At 30.1% G+C, this 20,918-nt stretch overlaps 1 protein-coding gene across 1 annotated transcript; it reads left to right on the plus strand.

Annotated features, from left to right (window-relative positions):
• Nucleotides 1–1,693: 1,693 nt before the first annotated feature.
• LOC140056842 (uncharacterized) lies at nucleotides 1,694–20,898 on the plus strand. The gene is made up of 7 exons (XM_072102341.1): nucleotides 1,694–2,602; nucleotides 4,605–4,746; nucleotides 10,996–11,199; nucleotides 13,465–13,587; nucleotides 14,137–14,356; nucleotides 14,642–14,807; nucleotides 15,789–20,898. The coding sequence occupies exons 1-7, from the start codon at nucleotides 2,002–2,004 to the stop codon at nucleotides 16,640–16,642; spliced, it is 2,310 nt and encodes a 769-aa protein (XP_071958442.1). The 5' UTR covers nucleotides 1,694–2,001; the 3' UTR covers nucleotides 16,643–20,898.
• The last annotated feature ends 20 nt before the right edge of the window (nucleotides 20,899–20,918 follow it).

Below are 20,918 nucleotides of genomic sequence, written 5' to 3' on the forward strand. Positions count from 1 at the left end.
AGTATTGAGTTCAATGTGTACATCATGTGCTAGTTGCCTAGGATACCAAAATTATGCAAATTGACAGGTGTCATCGACCGAGTTCCTCTTTTTATTAAGGACCTACCATTTAATATCATTCATATAATTATGTTGCTTTAAATATTGGGAAACTTGTAAATACTATAAAATTGTAAGAGGATGTGTTCGTGCGAATTTCTACGCGTTACGCGGATAACAGATAATAGTCCTAAACGCTTAAAAAATCTAATTATTATTATTATTGATTGATCGATTTATAAGGTTTATATCGCAAATAGCTTCTACAATGCATGATGGGAAGGGTTTGGGAGCAAACGTCACAACGTGTACGTACATGATTTGTTGACGTTTTCTCCCAAATCCTTCCCACCATGCGTCGCGCACGCTATTTGCGATAAACCTTGTTTTATATTTATTTTCAGTTATCTGCAAAGTCAATTTTTGCCTATAGGTAACCATCTCAAGTTTGAAAATTTAGAACACGATTAAAGCAACTATGTCTATTTATATTTAATATAATTTAGTATGTAGTAGCAATGCCAATAGTAGCAATGCCAATAGTAGCAATGCCAATAGTAGCAATGCCAATAGTAGCAATGCCAATAGTAGCAATGCCAATAGTAGCAATGCCAATAGTAGCAATGCCAATAGTAGCAATGCCAATAGTAGCAATGCCAATAGTAGCAATGCCAATAGTAGCAATGCCAATAGTAGCAATGCCAATAGTCCATAAACTGCCATGTAGGCCTACATGAAGCATATAAAATTGTTAAAGATTTCGAGGGTGTAGCCAAGGATGACTTTTTTCAAATGAGAAGTAACATTAGCAGAATTACTCGAGGGCATCACCTGAGATTTTTCAAGCCTATTTTCCATAAAGGATTGAACTGTAGAAGACATACTTTCTCGCAATGAGTAATAAACCATTGGAACAGTTTACCAGCCAACGTTGTCAATTCTGAGACCACTAACACCTTCAAGAATTGCATCGACACAATGTAGTTGATATGGGGTTAAAAAGGCACCTCGCCTAAACTTTCCCATTATAATTAAACTAAACTAAACAACTGATTTAGTACATTATTAAATTCAAGGTATAATAGATAAGATATAAATAAAAGGAACAAAAAGCAATGACAGATTTGAATAAAGAATTATTATATTGAGTTAAAAGTAAAAAAGGAAAGATTGTTTTTGTTTTGTATTTTGTGTATAAATGTTATCTTTAAACTTTGAATACACTTATTACATTATCAAAATTCTCGTTACCACGCAAAATCAAACGCGCTACTAAGTACTCGTACTAGGGCCTTAGCCAATTAAGTGTTTAATTAGTTGTAACTCTACAGTATATTTAGTTTACAATAGTTTGCAGTAAAATACAATTCATTTGTTCCATTGAAAATGCTTTACTTTATTTTTAGCAATGCGGAATGTACAAAATAGTTGAAATGAATGTTTTTATATCAATACAACCGCATGGAGGTATAAAAATATTTATACCTCCATGATATAACCATCTCTATGATACAACAGAGAGTATGTACTTAAAATGTAATAAATTATATAAATTTCTGTCATGACTTCTTACACGTTTTCCTAATGGTCTATGTTGATTTATGACGATGTATTTGACCAATCAGCATCAGCCTGTTATAGCGACAAGACTTTTATTGCGCATGTGTATGATAATATTTCGACCCCCTCGGATCGTATCGTCATCTCGGTTGGTTCTCTAGGCCCGGCTGCTGTGGCTGGCTCACCTACTCTTCTTTCAGAGCGACGACTAGGGGAGCTCTCCTCTCTCCTGTGCCTGTAGTGTTATTGTTAGACTTAGGTAGTCATTCATGTAAATATAACTGGATCAAAATGCTACTGAAGAAAATATGATATCCAGCAATTTATTAGTGTATTTCAGGAACTTTTCCGGCGTATGGTAAACATGATTTATTCTATTTTAAAAGCTTTACGAGAGGTTTTATGATGACCCATCAGAAGGGGTCTAGCCTAGCGCCTGACAGCAAAATGACCGGTCTGTATGACATCAAGGAGACGCTAGGCAGGGGTCATTTTGCTGTTGTTAAGTTAGCCCGTCATGTGTTTACTGATGAAAAGGTAGCTGTCAAAGTTATTGATAAAACTAAATTAGATGAGATATCAAAGGCACATCTTCTACAGGAAGTGACATGCATGAAACTTGTACAACATCCAAATGTGGTGCGGTTATATGAAGTTATTGACACCCAAACAAAACTGTATTTGATCCTTGAACTTGGTGATGGTGGAGATATGTATGATTACATAATGCAGCATGAAAATGGGCTAGGAGAAGACTTTGCGAGAATATATTTTATACAGATTGTTCAGGCCGTCTCGTACTGTCATAAACTTCATGTTGTACACAGAGATTTGAAACCAGAAAATGTTATATTCTTTAAAGATCAGGGAGTCGTAAAATTAACTGATTTTGGGTTTAGTAATTGTTATAATCCAGGACAAAAACTTGAAACAAGTTGCGGAAGTTTAGCATATTCAGCACCGGAAATTTTACTAGGAGATTCATACGATGCCCCAGCTGTTGGTTAGTATATTTATTTTGTACATGCAGAAACATTAACTGATTCACGTCACACGTTAAACAAACATCCTCATGACCATAGCTATCATATCCAAAAATAATTTTTTTCACATCATGATATCCAAATTCATTTTTTTTGCATCAATTTTATTTGATATTTCTCATTTGATATTAAATAGGAATTCATATTTTTTTATTGTTTTGTTTTTTCCTGTTATTTCTCTTCTACAATTCGTCCTATCATGTTTATATTCATTGTTCTTTTATATTCTCAGTTATTTATGACGTTTGTTCATACGTCATAATCTTTTCCTGAAATTTTTAATTTATCTATAAATATATGTAAAATAGATATTATCTTCTTTTCTTCTTTCATAAAATGATTACAATATAATATGCAAATAACTTGAAAAAAAAAATTGTTTTATTACAAATAGTGATTAAGTACTGTATGTATGAGTTTGAATATAGTTTTATTACAAATTTACTAAACCACTACAGTATGTTCAAAGTTTATTTATGTAATTAACATGAACCATCAGAATCAACATAAACGTTCTAGTTTAATACACCATCATCATTCATGAATATTTATAACAACATTACAGTTTCCTCGTTGACTTACTAAATACTGTTTGCATGAATACAGTATCAAATCAGGCCTGTAGTAGTAAATATATTTGATTATTATGATGGTCATACATTAGCTACTATATGATTGTATGGTGATTGACCACTGTAGGTCTAAATAGGTAATGCGTTGAAACTATTCCATGCAGCATTTTCCGGTATTCAAATCCACATTTTCTGTTTATGGTGGTTTGTTTACTAACTGTGCGTAGTGACTTTTGCATAAACAGGGGTGTGGATACTGCAAAAGGGAGGAGTGAGGCCGATTTATGTCATGGAATACTGTATGTACCCTTGGCTGGCGCTAGATACTAGTGTAACTAAGGATTTAACAAAAATACAAAGGCTCTGTCTACACTATCAAACTTTATGTGAAAACAAATTGTGATGTGCCCATATATGGACATAATGATGTCATATCATGTCATATTTGAGCACATCACATTTTTTTGTCAAACTAGTGTAGAACTTGTAGACCAAATTTATTTCTGTATCTCATTTCTTCTAATTTATCATTTTCAGAACTAGAAAATTAATTTTTTTTAAACAACTTTCCCTTTACAACATACGTCATCAACATACTGACTTTACTGGTAGTAATTTTGATATCACTTTAAATTGTTATTAGTGGTACTACAGTAGTTGTAGATTGCTTTAATTGTACCGTCCTGGATAAATGGAATAATCTACATGATTTTATAATCTCTATGTATTATTGAGGATGAAACCATCTATCTAGACTACTTGCCTGATGTTTATAATTGTTAATATAAATAGATACATTCATCATAATTACATAATCTTTAAGTATGTTTTTTCGAGAGTTATTTATAGTATCGTTAAAAAAATAAAATCTTTAAAAGATATTTCAGGTCATTATACTATGAAGGAAAGAGATGATTACCACGGTCTCAATTTGTGTAACACTTCAAACCACTACCCATTTCCTTCTCTAGGTCAACCTTAGGTCAACGGGAAAGCCCGCAAATACTGATTAGAGGTTTACGAAACAGTATACAGTCAACTCTTCAAATACCTGGACTCTTTGAAAACTAGACTCTCTCCTAAAAACCAGTCTTTTCTTGAGGATTAAAAAGTCCCAAATTTATTTTTACCATTAAAAACACATTCTGATTACCAGACTTTCCAGAAAACCAGACATATTAGGTTAGCTCAATGGTATTGGGAAAGTTGCCTATTAACTTTTTGGCCACCACAGTAATACTGTACTAAAAAAAAAGATGGTAGGAACATTAATTTTACAGCTCCATGTTCCTACTAAAATGTTTAATAAATTATTATTGCTTTCTAATCAAAATTTTAAAAAAATAAATAAATTATTAATTATAATTTAATGAATGTTTTTATTTTGTAGATGTTTGGAGTCTTGGTGTGTTACTTTATATGCTTGTTTGCGGTGAACCTCCTTTCAATGAAACCAACGACAGTGAGACATTAACAATGATTATGGATTGTAAATATACATTCCCAAGTCATATTTCTGAATCCTGTAGAAGGTAAGGAGAATTATGAACCTTGACCTAAACATTTCTTAATGTCAAAGGTCAGTAAAGGTAGAAACATTTGACCGAGCGAAAGTTTATTTGCAATGTCTATTTAAAATTGAAATAATAAAAACAAATTTTACTGTTTGTTTTTATTATTTCAATTCTAAATAGATATTGCAAATAAACTTTCGGTCAAATTGAGAGAAAATTTCTTATGGCCAACAAGTTGGGGTGTTAGTTGGTTTCTTTCGGTTGTTACAGTTTTTAAAAAGCGTTTTTATCCCGACGTTCTACGCGGCACAGTACCATGATTCTTGGGTAGAGTGCTTCTACCATAAAGCTTTGTATACGGCCATGAGGCTTAAAAGTGTTACCGACAAAAAATAGATTAATATTGAGGTACTGTAGATGGCATTATACTCCAATAGTTTGTAAAACGAACAGGACGATCGTGTTCTAATAAATTAATAGAAATGGCCTTGATAAATTTATAATAATGTATTCATTCATACAGTATACAAATATAAATACAATATGTACAGTATAAGTATAATAAATATAATACAATATGTACAGTATAAGTATAATAAATATAAATACAATATGTACAGTATAAGTATAATAAATATAAATACAATATGTACAGTATAAGTATAATAAATATAAATACAATATGTACAGTATAAGTATAATAAATATAAATACAATATGTACAGTATAAGTATAATAAATATAAATACAATATGTACAGTATAAGTATAATAAATATAAATACAATATGTACAGTATAAGTATAATAAATATAAATACAATATGTACAGTATAAGTATAATAAATATAAATACAATATGTACAGTATAAGTATAATAAATATAAATACAATATGTACAGTATAAGTATAATAAATATAAATACAATATGTACAGTATAAGTATAATAAATATAAATACAATATGTACAGTATAAGTATAATAAATATAAATACAATATGTACAGTATAAGTATAATAAATATAAATACAATATGTACAGTATAAGTATAATAAATATAAATACAATATGTACAGTATAAGTATAATAAATATAAATACAATATGTACAGTATAAGTATAATAAATATAAATACAATATGTACAGTATAAGTATAATAAATATAAATACAATATGTACAGTATAAGTATAATAAATATAAATACAATATGTACAGTATAAGTATAATAAATATAAATACAATATGTACAGTATAAGTATAATAAATATAAATACAATATGTACAGTATAAGTATAATAAATATAAATACAATATGTACAGTATAAGTATAATAAATATAAATACAATATGTACAGTATAAGTATAATAAATATAAATACAATATGTACAGTATAAGTATAATAAATATAAATACAATATGTACAGTATAAGTATAATAAATATAAATACAATATGTACAGTATAAGTATAATAAATATAAATACAATATGTACAGTATAAGTATAATAAATATAAATACAATATGTACAGTATAAGTATAATAAATATAAATACAATATGTACAGTATAAGTATAATAAATATAAATACAATATGTACAGTATAAGTATAATAAATATAAATACAATATGTACAGTATAAGTATAATAAATATAAATACAATATGTACAGTATAAGTATAATAAATATAAATACAATATGTACAGTATAAGTATAATAAATATAAATACAATATGTACAGTATAAGTATAATAAATATAAATACAATATGTACAGTATAAGTATAATAAATATAAATACAATATGTACAGTATAAGTATAATAAATATAAATACAATATGTACAGTATAAGTATAATAAATATAAATACAATATGTACAGTATAAGTATAATAAATATAAATACAATATGTACAGTATAAGTATAATAAATATAAATACAATATGTACAGTATAAGTATAATAAATATAAATACAATATGTACAGTATAAGTATAATAAATATAAATACAATATGTACAGTATAAGTATAATAAATATAAATACAATATGTACAGTATAAGTATAATAAATATAAATACAATATGTACAGTATAAGTATAATAAATATAAATACAATATGTACAGTATAAGTATAATAAATATAAATACAATATGTACAGTATAAGTATAATAAATATAAATACAATATGTACAGTATAAGTATAATAAATATAAATACAATATGTACAGTATAAGTATAATAAATATAAATACAATATGTACAGTATAAGTATAATAAATATAAATACAATATGTACAGTATAAGTATAATAAATATAAATACAATATGTACAGTATAAGTATAATAAATATAAATACAATATGTACAGTATAAGTATAATAAATATAAATACAATATGTACAGTATAAGTATAATAAATATAAATACAATATGTACAGTATAAGTATAATAAATATAAATACAATATGTACAGTATAAGTATAATAAATATAAATACAATATGTACAGTATAAGTATAATAAATATAAATACAATATGTACAGTATAAGTATAATAAATATAAATACAATATGTACAGTATAAGTATAATAAATATAAATACAATATGTACAGTATAAGTATAATAAATATAAATACAATATGTACAGTATAAGTATAATAAATATAAATACAATATGTACAGTATAAGTATAATAAATATAAATACAATATGTACAGTATAAGTATAATAAATATAAATACAATATGTACAGTATAAGTATAATAAATATAAATACAATATGTACAGTATAAGTATAATAAATATAAATACAATATGTACAGTATAAGTATAATAAATATAAATACAATATGTACAGTATAAGTATAATAAATATAAATACAATATGTACAGTATAAGTATAATAAATATAAATACAATATGTACAGTATAAGTATAATAAATATAAATACAATATGTACAGTATAAGTATAATAAATATAAATACAATATGTACAGTATAAGTATAATAAATATAAATACAATATGTACAGTATAAGTATAATAAATATAAATACAATATGTACAGTATAAGTATAATAAATATAAATACAATATGTACAGTATAAGTATAATAAATATAAATACAATATGTACAGTATAAGTATAATAAATATAAATACAATATGTACAGTATAAGTATAATAAATATAAATACAATATGTACAGTATAAGTATAATAAATATAAATACAATATGTACAGTATAAGTATAATAAATATAAATACAATATGTACAGTATAAGTATAATAAATATAAATACAATAAGTAATAAGCAGAGTATAATACAAGTACCAAAAAAAGTTGATGGAATTTGTCTACATCTACCTTAAGTTCTGTAAAATACTACAGCCATCTTCTATGCAGAGTGTGCCATGGCAAAAAATTAATGATGTTCATATTTTTTTTTTTTTTTTTTTTTTAATTTATTTTATATCATTTCCACACAAAATGTTTTTTTGAATATTTTGACCAAATGTTCATTATGAAGTATGTTACTTATTGTAAATGTGAACAAAATAAATTGACAATATATGTTGTTATACAACTGTATACAAGCAAGTTCTTAAGTTCAACTGTGCAATTGGTCGACACAAATTGCTTGTCTTTTTCAATGATAGATGATGTTTCAACTCTGCTTAGTATTTTTCTGCCTTCCCTACATTTTCCAATTATGTTGTATAAGACGTAAATTGCTACACATCTATTACCGTACTGTACTGGCCATTTGCAACCCACACAATCAGTTCATATTAAACAATAAAATGTACAAATATACATTCAAAACTGTATTGAGACAGCAATGCATTGCAACCTGGCTGGTATACAGTAGTAAATCACATCACAGCTAATAATGTGGGCTGAACAGTAAAAAAATGTTTTAATTGTTTATGTACCTGTTGCAATCGGATGCTACAATAATCATTCCACTCACGACAATGAACATCAGGGAACAAAACATCGAGATGAGTGGAAAATTTAACTGAAACACAAAATTATCTATGAAAAGAAATATTATAATATCCAGGAACAGATCCCAGATTTTTTTTAATGAGGGAACGCTAACATAATATTTATAGTTTCAAGTCAAAATAGACTTATAAATAAAGTAGTTAAATTAATTTAATTTTTATAGCTGTCAAAATGGAGGAGTATGCTATCCCCTTCTCATTTCGTATCTATGGTAACATGAGGTCAAAGGTTGTAGCAAACTGGAGTAAATAAAATGATACATTTATTCACCAACTATCACAATGCAATCTTCCTCTGTAGACTGAAAGGACCTTTTAAAATTAATTTTATACATTAAAATTTTCTATAGTAATAATTTAATATTTTATGGTGGAGTTGATGTTTATTATTCTCCATTTCTTTACTGTAACATATTTTTAATTAAATGCGTGGCTTGCATTACAAAGCACTAATCATCGTAGTATTAATAGAGTCTGAACAGAAGTCTATCTGGATATTTAATAGATAAATTCTATCACTGTTGGATAGGGAACAGAGTAAGCTTACTTACAGCAGCATTTAATAGATCATAAAATACTCGCTGTGACGTCTATGGAAAGTGCCCTTTGAAATAGGCCTTTGTGTAATATCGTGTATGTCTGCTGATACAGTACAAAGGCCAATTTAATTACACTATTCATTATTGTATTCATTTCCTTGTAAATATATTAGAAAATTACTGGGAGTAAAAATGGCAATTCTGTAGATCTCAATGGCGAATATAATATAATAATAATAATAATATAATATTAATATAAGCCATGAACATTATTAATTACCCCAGTAATGTTTTTAGGGTCAAACACGTATGGAAACATACTCCCGTAATGCAGCTAGTAATCAACGCAAAGTTGTGTCTTGATCTAACCGGGTTCCCATTTATACACCTGGGTGGAGAGAGGCAAACGTAAGTAAAGTAGCTTGCCTAAGGATACAAGGAATGCAGCAAGAGTTTGATTTAAACCTCAGTAGTCAACGTCCAACATACTGCATCACACGCCCTTACAATTACATATAAATCTGTATTATTAAGTAAAAAGACTGAAATCAAAATGATAAAATAAAACTCTGTCAACACTATCAAACTTTATGTGACAAAAAAAAGTGATATACCCAAATATGGTACTGTAGTGATATGATGACATCATCATGTCCATATATGGGTACATCACATTTTGTTGTCACATAAAGTTTGATAGTGTAGACAGAGCTTTAAACAGCCAGAATGAAAGTGAATAGGCTTTCGGAAAACATTGTACAGTATCTTTTATTTTTAGCGTTTACAATACATTGTCAATGATTACAGTATTAAAGATTTAAACCTGTAGTATTATTCTATTGTGATACTCAGAAATTCATTAATTATACAGAATTAGTGAGTTACTGAGAAACTATAGTCAATTGCATGTGTTAATGCCTTTGGCAAATGCTATATGTTAAATGTCTACAGTACAGTAGCTGGTATAGTAACTTTTACAAAATTGACACATGGTGCAATGCCAAATGAGGTTTATTTATTGTTAATAATTAATAGAAACCTGGATCTTATAATTTTCTTAAATTGTGGGTGGGGGAATGATTATGAGTAATATTTGATACCGAGAGGTCAGGGTCGTTTTTTTTCTAGCCAAACTTTATATTTTTAATAACTTGCACTAATATACAGCATACTAGCATTAAGCTGAACATTTTACTAACTACAGCAGTATCTAGGGACCGTGTAAAAATTATTACAAAGTTACTGTGCAGTGACTACATTTTTCTTAAGATCTTACTACAATATCAAAATTTATGTGATAAAAAAATGTGCTGTGTCCATATATGGACATGATGATTTCATATCACTGCAATATTTGGGTTTATGCAATTAAGTAGCCAACCATTTTGCATACAGTAGACTGCTTATTTCAGTGACTGGCTGATTAACCAAGTACAGTACAATAAAGATAGATACATCTATTGTGCAGTAAATGTGTATTAACTGCAGTAACTGCAGTAGAATATTTTTGATGATGAAAGCGTAGCAATAAATGCATCCATGTTATATCATAATAATATAATTCATATTTTAAAAGAGAAACATTAAAACATCAAATTAATGTCAGTTATTATACATTAAGTGTTTTGTTATAGATATTAGATTAAAATAATCACATGTCACTTCCGTACAGATATAGTAATAAAATACAAATTTATTACTAATCTTTATTTCAGTTTGATATCGAAATTACTAGTACGTGATCCGGAGAAACGCTTGGACTTAAAGACAATCGAGAATCACCCGTGGATCACGATGAATACCGTACCCATCGCAGTGGAACCACTTATCACTAAGCAAGACATTTCGTTAGGATTACATTCAAGTATTATAAACGCTATGATATGCGGTAAAGTTGCCGATAAATTGACAATTACAAGGTACGTTGGCCTTGTCGTCATCTTTTTCACAAGTACCAGTCAGCTGGAAGTGTTTTTGTTTATTGTAGTTTTTGTGTATTGATTTTCTGCAATGTTATATTTGTCCATGTGTAGTTGATTGTGAAATAGTATGTTTCTGTCGAGCATCATTGTTGTTTTTTTATACCTGTAGTACACTTTAAATGATCTTCCTTTATCATAGAATCATATGATAGAATTCAATATCTATTAGTCTATTTTGTGCCTAACTTATCTGGATAAACAAAAAAATAACCAATTATTCTCAAAGAGTAAGATATAACTCAAAAAGTGCAAAATTGATTGACCACCCCTATCCACAAATGGGAGCCTCCCCACAAGAGTCATGGAAAGTATACAATAAACAGCTTGCTTGCAGAGTCATTGTGGCTAATAGCATTCAATATGTATTAGTCTATTTCATGCCTAACTTACCTGGATAAACCAAAAATAACCTATTCTTCTGAAAGAGTAAAGACATAATGTAAAAATTGCTGTAGAAAATGTATTGAACACCCCTATCCACAAATAGGAGCATCCCAACAAGAGACATGGAAAGTAATAAACAGCTTGTAGAGGCATTGTGGATGTAGCATTCAATTTTTTTTCCATTATTTATGTATTGTCAACAGGAATGAAATATGGCCATAAAATTTAAGGTGAAAGTATTGACCAATCACAATGAATCCTAAAGTATCAATTGACCAATCAAAATTAATTCTAAAAGTATTAACCAATCATAATTAATCCTAAAAGTATTGACCAATCGCAATGAATCCTAAAGTATCAATTGATCAATCAAAATTAATTCTAAAAGTATTAACCAATCATAATTAATCCTAAAAGTATTGACCAATCGCAATTAATCCTAAAAGTATTAATTGACCAATCAAAATTAATTATAAATGTATTAATTGACCAATCACAATTAATCCTAAAAGTATCAATTGACCAGTCATAATTATTCTTAAAAGTATTGACCAAAACATATTCGAATACCAACTGTATTTTCACTTCTTTGAATATTGTTTTCCAATTCTGTACGGAAATTGATTAAAATGACCTTTAAAAAAAAAAAAATGTGATTTAACTTGTTTTGATTTTGCTTCCTTTAAATGCCAACACGATTTCAGTAATTCCTTTTGGTAAATACTCTGTATTTATAAAATACTGTAAACTGTACAGACACGGGGCAGCTAGAGTGTAGATTAGCACACTCAGACAAACAATTACTCTTTTCGATTGGTGTACATAATTTTCAACTGCATGTGGTACACAGGGACCAACTGTTTTAGTCCCATCCGAAGGACGAGGCAATGATAGAGTAAAGCATTGTACCTAAGGATACAATCAATATGAAGCAGACAGATTCGAACCCATGATACCTTTCACATGCTATTGTGCCCTACAGACTTAGCACTGTAGAAAAAATGTCAACATACAATACTACTGTATTTGTAAGTTTTTAGTAGTGTTAACATTTATTTTGAATAAACTGTTTTGTTTTTATACATTGTTATTCTGTTTGCTACATAGATTTAGAACATTAAATAATTTATTCTCTTAATTCATGTTGTCTAACTGTACATTTATAATGTTAATATCTGTAGCAATTTCAAATAATTAACATTCTCTTTCTCGTAAATATATCAAAATGTAGCACTATGATGAATTATGGTATTATCATCATTAGCCAATCACAATACAGCATTACTCGCACTCTAGAATGTTATGTATTGTACGATTCTGGCAATTTATATCTGTATATTATCAACAGGAGTACAGTAGTGATATATTATAAATTTATACAACTTATTAATTAAATAAAATGTAGGTAGATGCTATCAGCTATGTTATCATCCATCAAAAACTTGTGTGTTTGTTGTCCTCAAAAATGTCACCCTTATCGTCAACAAAAGTATCAATCTAGTATATCTAAAAAAGTGCAGCATCAAATAGCTTTTAACGACAGTGAATGTGTTCAGCATTTGATATTCTGTTTTTTTTTACTGCAGTTACTGCGGTAACTACAATTTGTTGACACTTTTAACTGTTTATGCAATTATTAATAGCAAGCTTTATTTTTGCTAATCAAAATACACTGTTGCAGTGACTTCCTCATAAATCTCTCCATTGAAAAAAACTTAATTCAAATGTCATTGTCAGAAAAAATGTGTAATAACTGCAGTAGGATTATTTTGACATTTAAGGTTTGTTAATCAATATCTTTGTTTCTTTTTTACCCAGCGCTCTTGAAAGCGACTCGTACAATCACATCACAGCTACTTACTTTCTGCTCGCTGAGCGCAAGATGAAAAAAAATGTCACAAAGAAAACAAGTCAACTTGATTCACCAGGTCAAAAATCTAGGTAATGTAAATCGACCATTTGAACTTACTACAAATAGACTAAGTTGTGCATTTTACATTCTGTTTAGTAAAAAATAGAATTACTGTATGTAGAACTCATTTACATGTCCCTGTAATTGCATCCTAGTGCGAACCACGCTTTAATTTAGAATAGTATGACTGTATGTAGAACTCATTTACACTTAGGTGTATCTGTAATTGCATCCTAGTGCGAACCACGCTTTAATTTACAATAGAATTACTGTATGTAGACCTCATTTCACTTGTGTGCCAGTATTGTGTCGTAGTGCAAACCAAAGCTTTAATTTAGGCCACCTCGCGAGGTGCTCCAAATGGGTTGGGCAAACCTAAACCCAATCAACTGTGACCAATCAATGGCTTGGAGTAAATGAATCGTTGGAATGGCAGTGTAAACATGAGACACACACAAGTTTATTTTGGACTGGCACAGGTCCTAAACATACTGTTTAGTAACAAATTCCAGCAATATAATAATAATATATAGCTACATTAATTTCAATCTGAAAATACATTGCATTGAATTACACAGATTGAATGGAGAGGATCGTGGGAAAGCAGTGAGCGAACCAAAAGCTATTGAACGTTCACCGAAACCTCCGCTTGAACGGCAAAAAAGCACGGAAGCGTTTCCACATGAAGACACCACCCTCGGAAGCAGTCCACGTCGTCATCTACCCGAACGAGAACATCTCTCTATTCAACCAAGACACAATTGGAGTATTGTTAAAGAAGGCATTGAGAGCCTTGAGGTTAATATGAATTAATCATTCATCCAGTCTAGAGTTTAAAAAAACTAGTTTAACTAGAAACTGATTATTTGGTTAAGCCCTTGTGAAAATACCGCACGATTCTCTATACACCCACAGAACCAGCAGTGCATAGCCTACCCAGATCATCACACCGAGAGACAATCCCTTACTCTTTTTTAATAGTGTACTGTTCTTTTAACATGCACTGTTACCAACGACTTTACTTCTCATCCGATGGACGGGGCAATAAGATTAAATATGTTTAAAATTATTTTTGTTTTTTAGGAAGAGGAAGAAGAACACCATCTTTTATTTGAAGACATGGATCTGTCGAACGTCGCTGGAGGATCCAAGACAGCAAATAGGAGACAGCAAAACACAAGTAATCGTGCAGCGTTTCAACAGCGACGAACAACGCCCACTACTTTGAATCAAATCACCGAAGAAGAAGGTAAAGTGTCATTCTTTACTTTGTATGAAATGCATTTTTCTATAGTTTTACAATAACCTTATTACAGAAAATTATTTATGTTTATTTAATATTGTGATATCATTTCTAAACGTTACCTCAATATTTCTTTTAAAATAATAATAATTTTAATCACTATAAAGTCTTTAGTTTTCTGAAGTACCATCTGGTTTTTTGTCATAAATACAGCAAAATCAATAAAAACAACAAATTATTGTCATTTATAAACCTTTTGCTATTACTCACACAGCATGCTGTGTCAAAGTTCAATTTAATTGCACCTGCCTTTTAAACATTGGCATGCCCTTTGCCTTCTAATCAATAACATTGTCTTTATGCTGTCATACAACTGTTTAGTTGTAATGCCATCAGCTCGCTCTGGGATTTGCATTTAAAGATTTTCAGATAAAAAAAAGATGAAAAATGTTAGCTTATTGCCTAATGTTGTCATCTACTGTGTAGTAGACATATGATAAAATATAGTAACTAGACATATAGACAAGATGTGTATAATATCCATTAATAGCCGTTATAACAGAAGACTGCACTTTACATTAACAAAACATTTTTCTTAGAATAATAATATCTGTGGAATTATACATTTTGGAAACATGGGAAACATGCCAAATGTTTTGCAATTTTTTTATTTATTTAAAAAAAAAATTATAATTGTTTGGCTTTTTATATTATTTCTTAAGCTCTGTCTACACTATCAAACTAGTTTGACAAGAAAGTGTGATGTGCCTAAATATGGTAGTGATATGCCCAAATATAGTGGTGATATACCCACATATGGTAGTGATATACCCAAATGGTAGTGATATGACATCATCATGTCCATTATTATGAGTACATCATATTTTTTGTCAAACTAGTTTGAAAGTGTAGACAGAGCTTAAATTTATCTTGTGTTGTCCAAAATGCGAGTAACATTTTATTTAATTAAATTTTTATTTTTTATAGGAGAGTCGGAAGAAGATGAATATGACGATTCAAAAAATGACAAGTATTCAAGTCCTGGGAACAATAATGGACGGCAGACAATCACGATGAAAAAAGCACCGCAGTTCAAACGAGGAAAATTGAAGAAACCTAATGCCAGTAGAGGGGGCTATAGTTCATCCGACGCGAGCGACGAAGATTCAGACACTAGGAGACGGTCCGACAAGTTCGACCTTCCGTCTCGAGGCAAGCGCAGAGGTAGTAAAGACGGCCCACCGGGGGATGGTAATGGCGGCGGCAGCAACAACAGCAAGCAAGGACGCAACGGGACCAGCGGGAAGAATAACAACAACGGGAGTAACGCACGTGGCGGATATAAGAAAGAAAGCAAAAGCAGTAATAATTCTAACAGCACGTCGGGAAGTTACGAACAAAAACGTAATAATGAATTGCGAGACAGCTTGAAACAAAGCAATCTCAGCGTGAACTCCTCGCATTCATCAAGTTCGTATAGTATAAGTAAGTACGCGATAGATCCTAATAACACAACTCCTAGCGATTCTGACGATCAAGCCACAGAGTTGCATAAAGTCTGGTCTAAAAATAGCATGACCAAATCTGACAGTAATCTTTACATAATTCCTTCAGAGTTAGAGAAGAAAAATTCACTTACAGATTCGGAGATCGATAAGAGAGAAACAACGCTGTACATTGATAAATTGAACATAGATTTGAACAGCAACGGTAACCAGTGGAAGGTTGAGTTAAAGAAAAAGAGGAACAGAATACGTCATTTTGACGACATCGACGACGAAAGTCCTGTACCCAATAAGACATCGTCGCGAGTTGAAAGCAACTGTTGCCGTCTGTTTTAACATGATCGCGTCCGTTACCAACCAGAAAACGGAACTGCCTTGTATTTTAAAGTCGTCACCTCATCTCGTCATTCTTATTATGTCTCAGCCAAAACTGAACACAATCTGTAACGTTATCGTAGCATATGACCTTCGACCCAGACTGACATCAGTGGTAGTAATATAACAACCTATTCATTACATCTATTTTTCAAATTTATTTTTAAGTATTTTAAAAGGTATTCATGAATAATAATTAATAACATGATTGTTCAATCTTCACTCATATTAAAAAAACACTTTCCTATGAAACTAACAATGTATATTTTAACACAACATTCAACCCCTCTTTCAGATGACCTCTATTAAGGGGACAGTTTTGGTCCCCTAATAGGGGTTCTACTAAAAATGGTGTTCTACTCACATTTTGTTTAAAACAAAAATATGTTCGTTGTTGAGCCACCATACCTTTATAATTAAACATTAGTGAATTTAAATATATTGCTTTGTACTTAATAGTAAGTATGCTGTGTTTTTTTGTTGGTTTATTTCACTGTTTACCTCAATTTTTTTTTCAATTTAAAACTAAGCTGCCTTTTGATTTAATTAATTTATTTAACTGTATATAATTATTTTGTGATTAATTGCTTGGATAAACTAAACTATGTGCCATTATCTCTGGAAAAAATCCCTGTTGAAAAATTATAAATACAAGAAGTAGATATATATACTATTTTAAAATTCTGTTAGACTATTCCATTCAGATTGAGTGGGGGAGGGTTGGGAGTGGTAAACTGGCATATATGTTATTCAAGTAAGTATCTCGTTATCATTGTTTTTTTCTTACAATACATTATTGTTTAATTTAATAATTCGTTAATGGTCAGGTAAAATATAATGCAACCACCTGTGAATTGAGTTTTTTTCATCTTTTTATTCTACCTAGGGTGTCATTATTCTTTATTTACCAGAAATGACTACCCAAGTTGACAAAAAATTAATTCACTTGTAATTATAATAATTGATGTGTGAAATTAATTTTAACAATTTTATTTGATTTGTAAACAGATATATGTGTCTTACCAATTGGGTGAGGAGACGACAGATTTGCACGAATATTATATATATGTATGTAGATGCTTAGTGCGAAGATTTATTGTAAATAGAGAAATTAAATGCAATATGTATGAATACCTTGGCGGCTAATGTAACATCACTTATCCACCATTTTGTTCCTAGTCATTTTATATTGTTTTTATACATTACATGTCCCACCCATCTCCCATGCCCCACCCATCTCCCATGCCCCATCCATCTCCCATGCCCCACCCATCTCCCCCTCCCCACCCAAATAATACCCAAGTAAACTGTAATAGGACATAGAGAAAAATAACCTAACCTCGCCTAAAGTTCTTCCTTAATTTTTCAAAAATAAAACTGTTAATATTAATTAGAAAATTTAATATATTGAAATAGAAAATTAATAGTGGCACTGTTGACCTTATTGTGACTGGCTGGACATCCGGTGACCCAATTACCTTCTGAAAATTGTCAACATTATTTTACTGCGATCACTACATTTTATTACTTATGTAACAAACTTTTTTGTTATGGTAATCATACACACTGTTTATTGCAGTGACTGGCTCATAAATGTCTAAATTCAAACAAGCTAATAAGTTGATGCTGTGAAAAAGTGTAGTTTCAGCAGTAACTGCAGTAGATTAATTTTGACATGATCCATTACAAAGCATCCCAACTTCTTGTTAGCTAGTCCCCAGCAGTAAGTCCTATCATCAGCCGTGTCATTTAGTACTGTCTTTCATTGTATAGTTGCAAGATTTAAATAGATTTTATATAAAAGATGTTTGTGCTTGTATGTCAAATGTTCAACATCGTAACCTGTAGCCTTTGTGTTTTAAAAATAAACCAATACACTATAAAATCGTTTAAATTTCTCTGACGTCATCACGCAATCCAAATCACTCCAATACATGGCGTTTGAGCTATATTATAGTGTTCTTACATTCACCAAAATGGTGTTCTTCCACAAGTATGGTACAAGCACGTAGTTCCTAGTGCCCTTTTTAAACTAGATACCATCAGAGAAAATAGGCCAACTCATGAAAAATTGTGGGTTAATTTTACTGAACCAGCTGGCAAGTTATTTTCATCTGCTAGACTAGGCCTAAATCTATTTTTTATTCAGTTACTTTACATTTTACATGCTCCTGATGATAACAACCTTGTGGTATGTGAGTGGGCCTGTTAACGTTGCGTTGGTATTTTCACTCTGCAACAGTAGGAATTAGTACAGTAATTGTTGTTTACTTATCATATCGGCCAGAATAGATTACAGGTTTTATTTTTTTTAATTACTGTGATTTGTAGACACAGTTGTAAAATACTGTAGTTAAAGATAAATTTATACCTTGGTGTGTTTACAACAAAGAGGTAGGCGCAGATACAAGGGATTAGCGCTAGGGGGGTATGCAAGGGGGTAACATAGGGGGTAGCGCTAGAAGGTGCACAAGGGGAAGCGCTAGGGGGTGCGCAAGGGTTTAGTGTTAGGACAAAAGGGGGTAGCGCTAGAGGGCCTACCCTTTCGACAGCTTAAATTTCATTATCTATTTTTGACAGATTAATTAAATGTTAGCGCTCCCCTTTAGATCCACCTGCTGAGAGCTTATACAATTAACTATAGCCTGACCTCCTATGTAATCAAAACTTATAAAGTGAAAATGGGATATGGTTACATTACACTGGCAAAGCATTAAACTAAATGAAATGATATAATTCCCCTACTAACCCAGGCTTAATGATAATCTAAAGTTATCTCTGGCATGGCATAGGTAAAACAGTTAACAGTTCAGTTTCTTTGATCAATCTTTGTTGTTATTTTATTTAATGTCAGAAAATCTATAATAAATAATTTGTAGGTTTGTAGGTAACCTAGGTAACCTGTAGATATCCTGTGTGCTATTATTATATTCTATTGAATTCATGAAATAGTATAGACCATTGTATAGTATAGACCATTGCAACATAGTACATTGCAACATAGTACATAATGCACGGGTATATTCAATTCTAATGTAAATGCATTTTAGTAAATTACAAGTTGATATTGGTTGACGTTTGCAGTGCCTCTTCCAACGGTCGATTCAGGGTCTTATTTTCTCAGCTCTGTAAATTACTAATTTTTGTTTGTGAACAACATGTTTAAACCAAGTTTAAGTTTGATTTAACATGATATCATTTGATTGGCTAATTAATCCCATTGTTGGTGTGTGAGGTATCTACACAGTAAAGCATTACCCCAGCATGATTGGTGTGTGAGAATGGTTGAACTATTCAATAATTATGATCTAAATGTTGTGATTATTTCAGATAAATGTTGTACCGTAAATAAATAATCTAATGTATTGATAATATTGATAAGTATTGATAAATATTGATAAATATTGATAAGTACTGATAAATATTGATAAGTATTGATAAATATTGATAGATATTTTTAAGTATTGATAAATATTGATAAGTATTGATACATATTGATAGATATTGATAAGTATTGATACATATTGATAGATATTGATAAGTATTGATAAACATTGATAACAATTGATAAGTATTGATAAATATTTATATGAATTGGTGAATGAGTGCTTCGTCTAGGATGTTGATATATATATATATATAGTATGTGATCCGAGTTGTCTCTTACGTAAAATTTGGTTCCCACTAGGACACAACACAAGGACGTAAGCGCAACATAAGTAATTTGACCAATCACAACGCGATGGATCATCCAAACTGTGATTGGTCAACTCACAGCGTTGTGTTTTGTCCAATTAGAAATGGAAACTAAGTTTTACTTGCATAAGTATGTAAATGTGTTCATCATAAAACAAGGTCCCAATGAAAAAGGAAAGTTATATTGTGGATAGGAGGAGCTAATTTAAATAAACGAACCTGTTCTCATTTCTGGCTTTGATCAATGCTATATTCAAATAAGCAGATAATTTGAATATGCACCACAAAAATGACAATAGGTTTCATGATGATTGTGAGGACTATGCGAGCATAGTGTATTAAACAGAAAGATGGGTACCTAGGGTACCTTACAGTGTTTGCATCATAGGCCATTGTAACCACTGTACCAATGGTAAGCTTAGTGTAATTTTATTACTATGTACAATTCCCAGACATATGAAAAAATGTTATTTAGTGTTTTAACAATGTACACATTAAAATAATTTTTATTGAATAGAATATTTTGTTTCTTGACTGTGTT

This window comes from Antedon mediterranea, chromosome 8, assembly GCF_964355755.1.
Source record: "Antedon mediterranea chromosome 8, ecAntMedi1.1, whole genome shotgun sequence".
In the NCBI taxonomy this organism is placed as follows: domain Eukaryota; kingdom Metazoa; phylum Echinodermata; class Crinoidea; order Comatulida; family Antedonidae; genus Antedon; species Antedon mediterranea.

What these genes read in the sequence shown, in the direction of transcription:
- LOC140056842 (XM_072102341.1), top strand. Translation starts at nt 2,002, where the DNA reads ATGATGACCCATCAGAAGGGGTCTAGCCTAGCGCCTGACAGCAAAATG. An exon ending in ATACGATGCCCCAGCTGTTG is followed by an intron (nt 2,603 to 4,604) that starts GTTAGTATATTT and finishes TTTATTTTGTAG; the next exon opens with ATGTTTGGAGTCTTGGTGTG. An exon ending in AAGGCATTGAGAGCCTTGAG is followed by an intron (nt 14,357 to 14,641) that starts GTTAATATGAAT and finishes TTTGTTTTTTAG; the next exon opens with GAAGAGGAAGAAGAACACCA.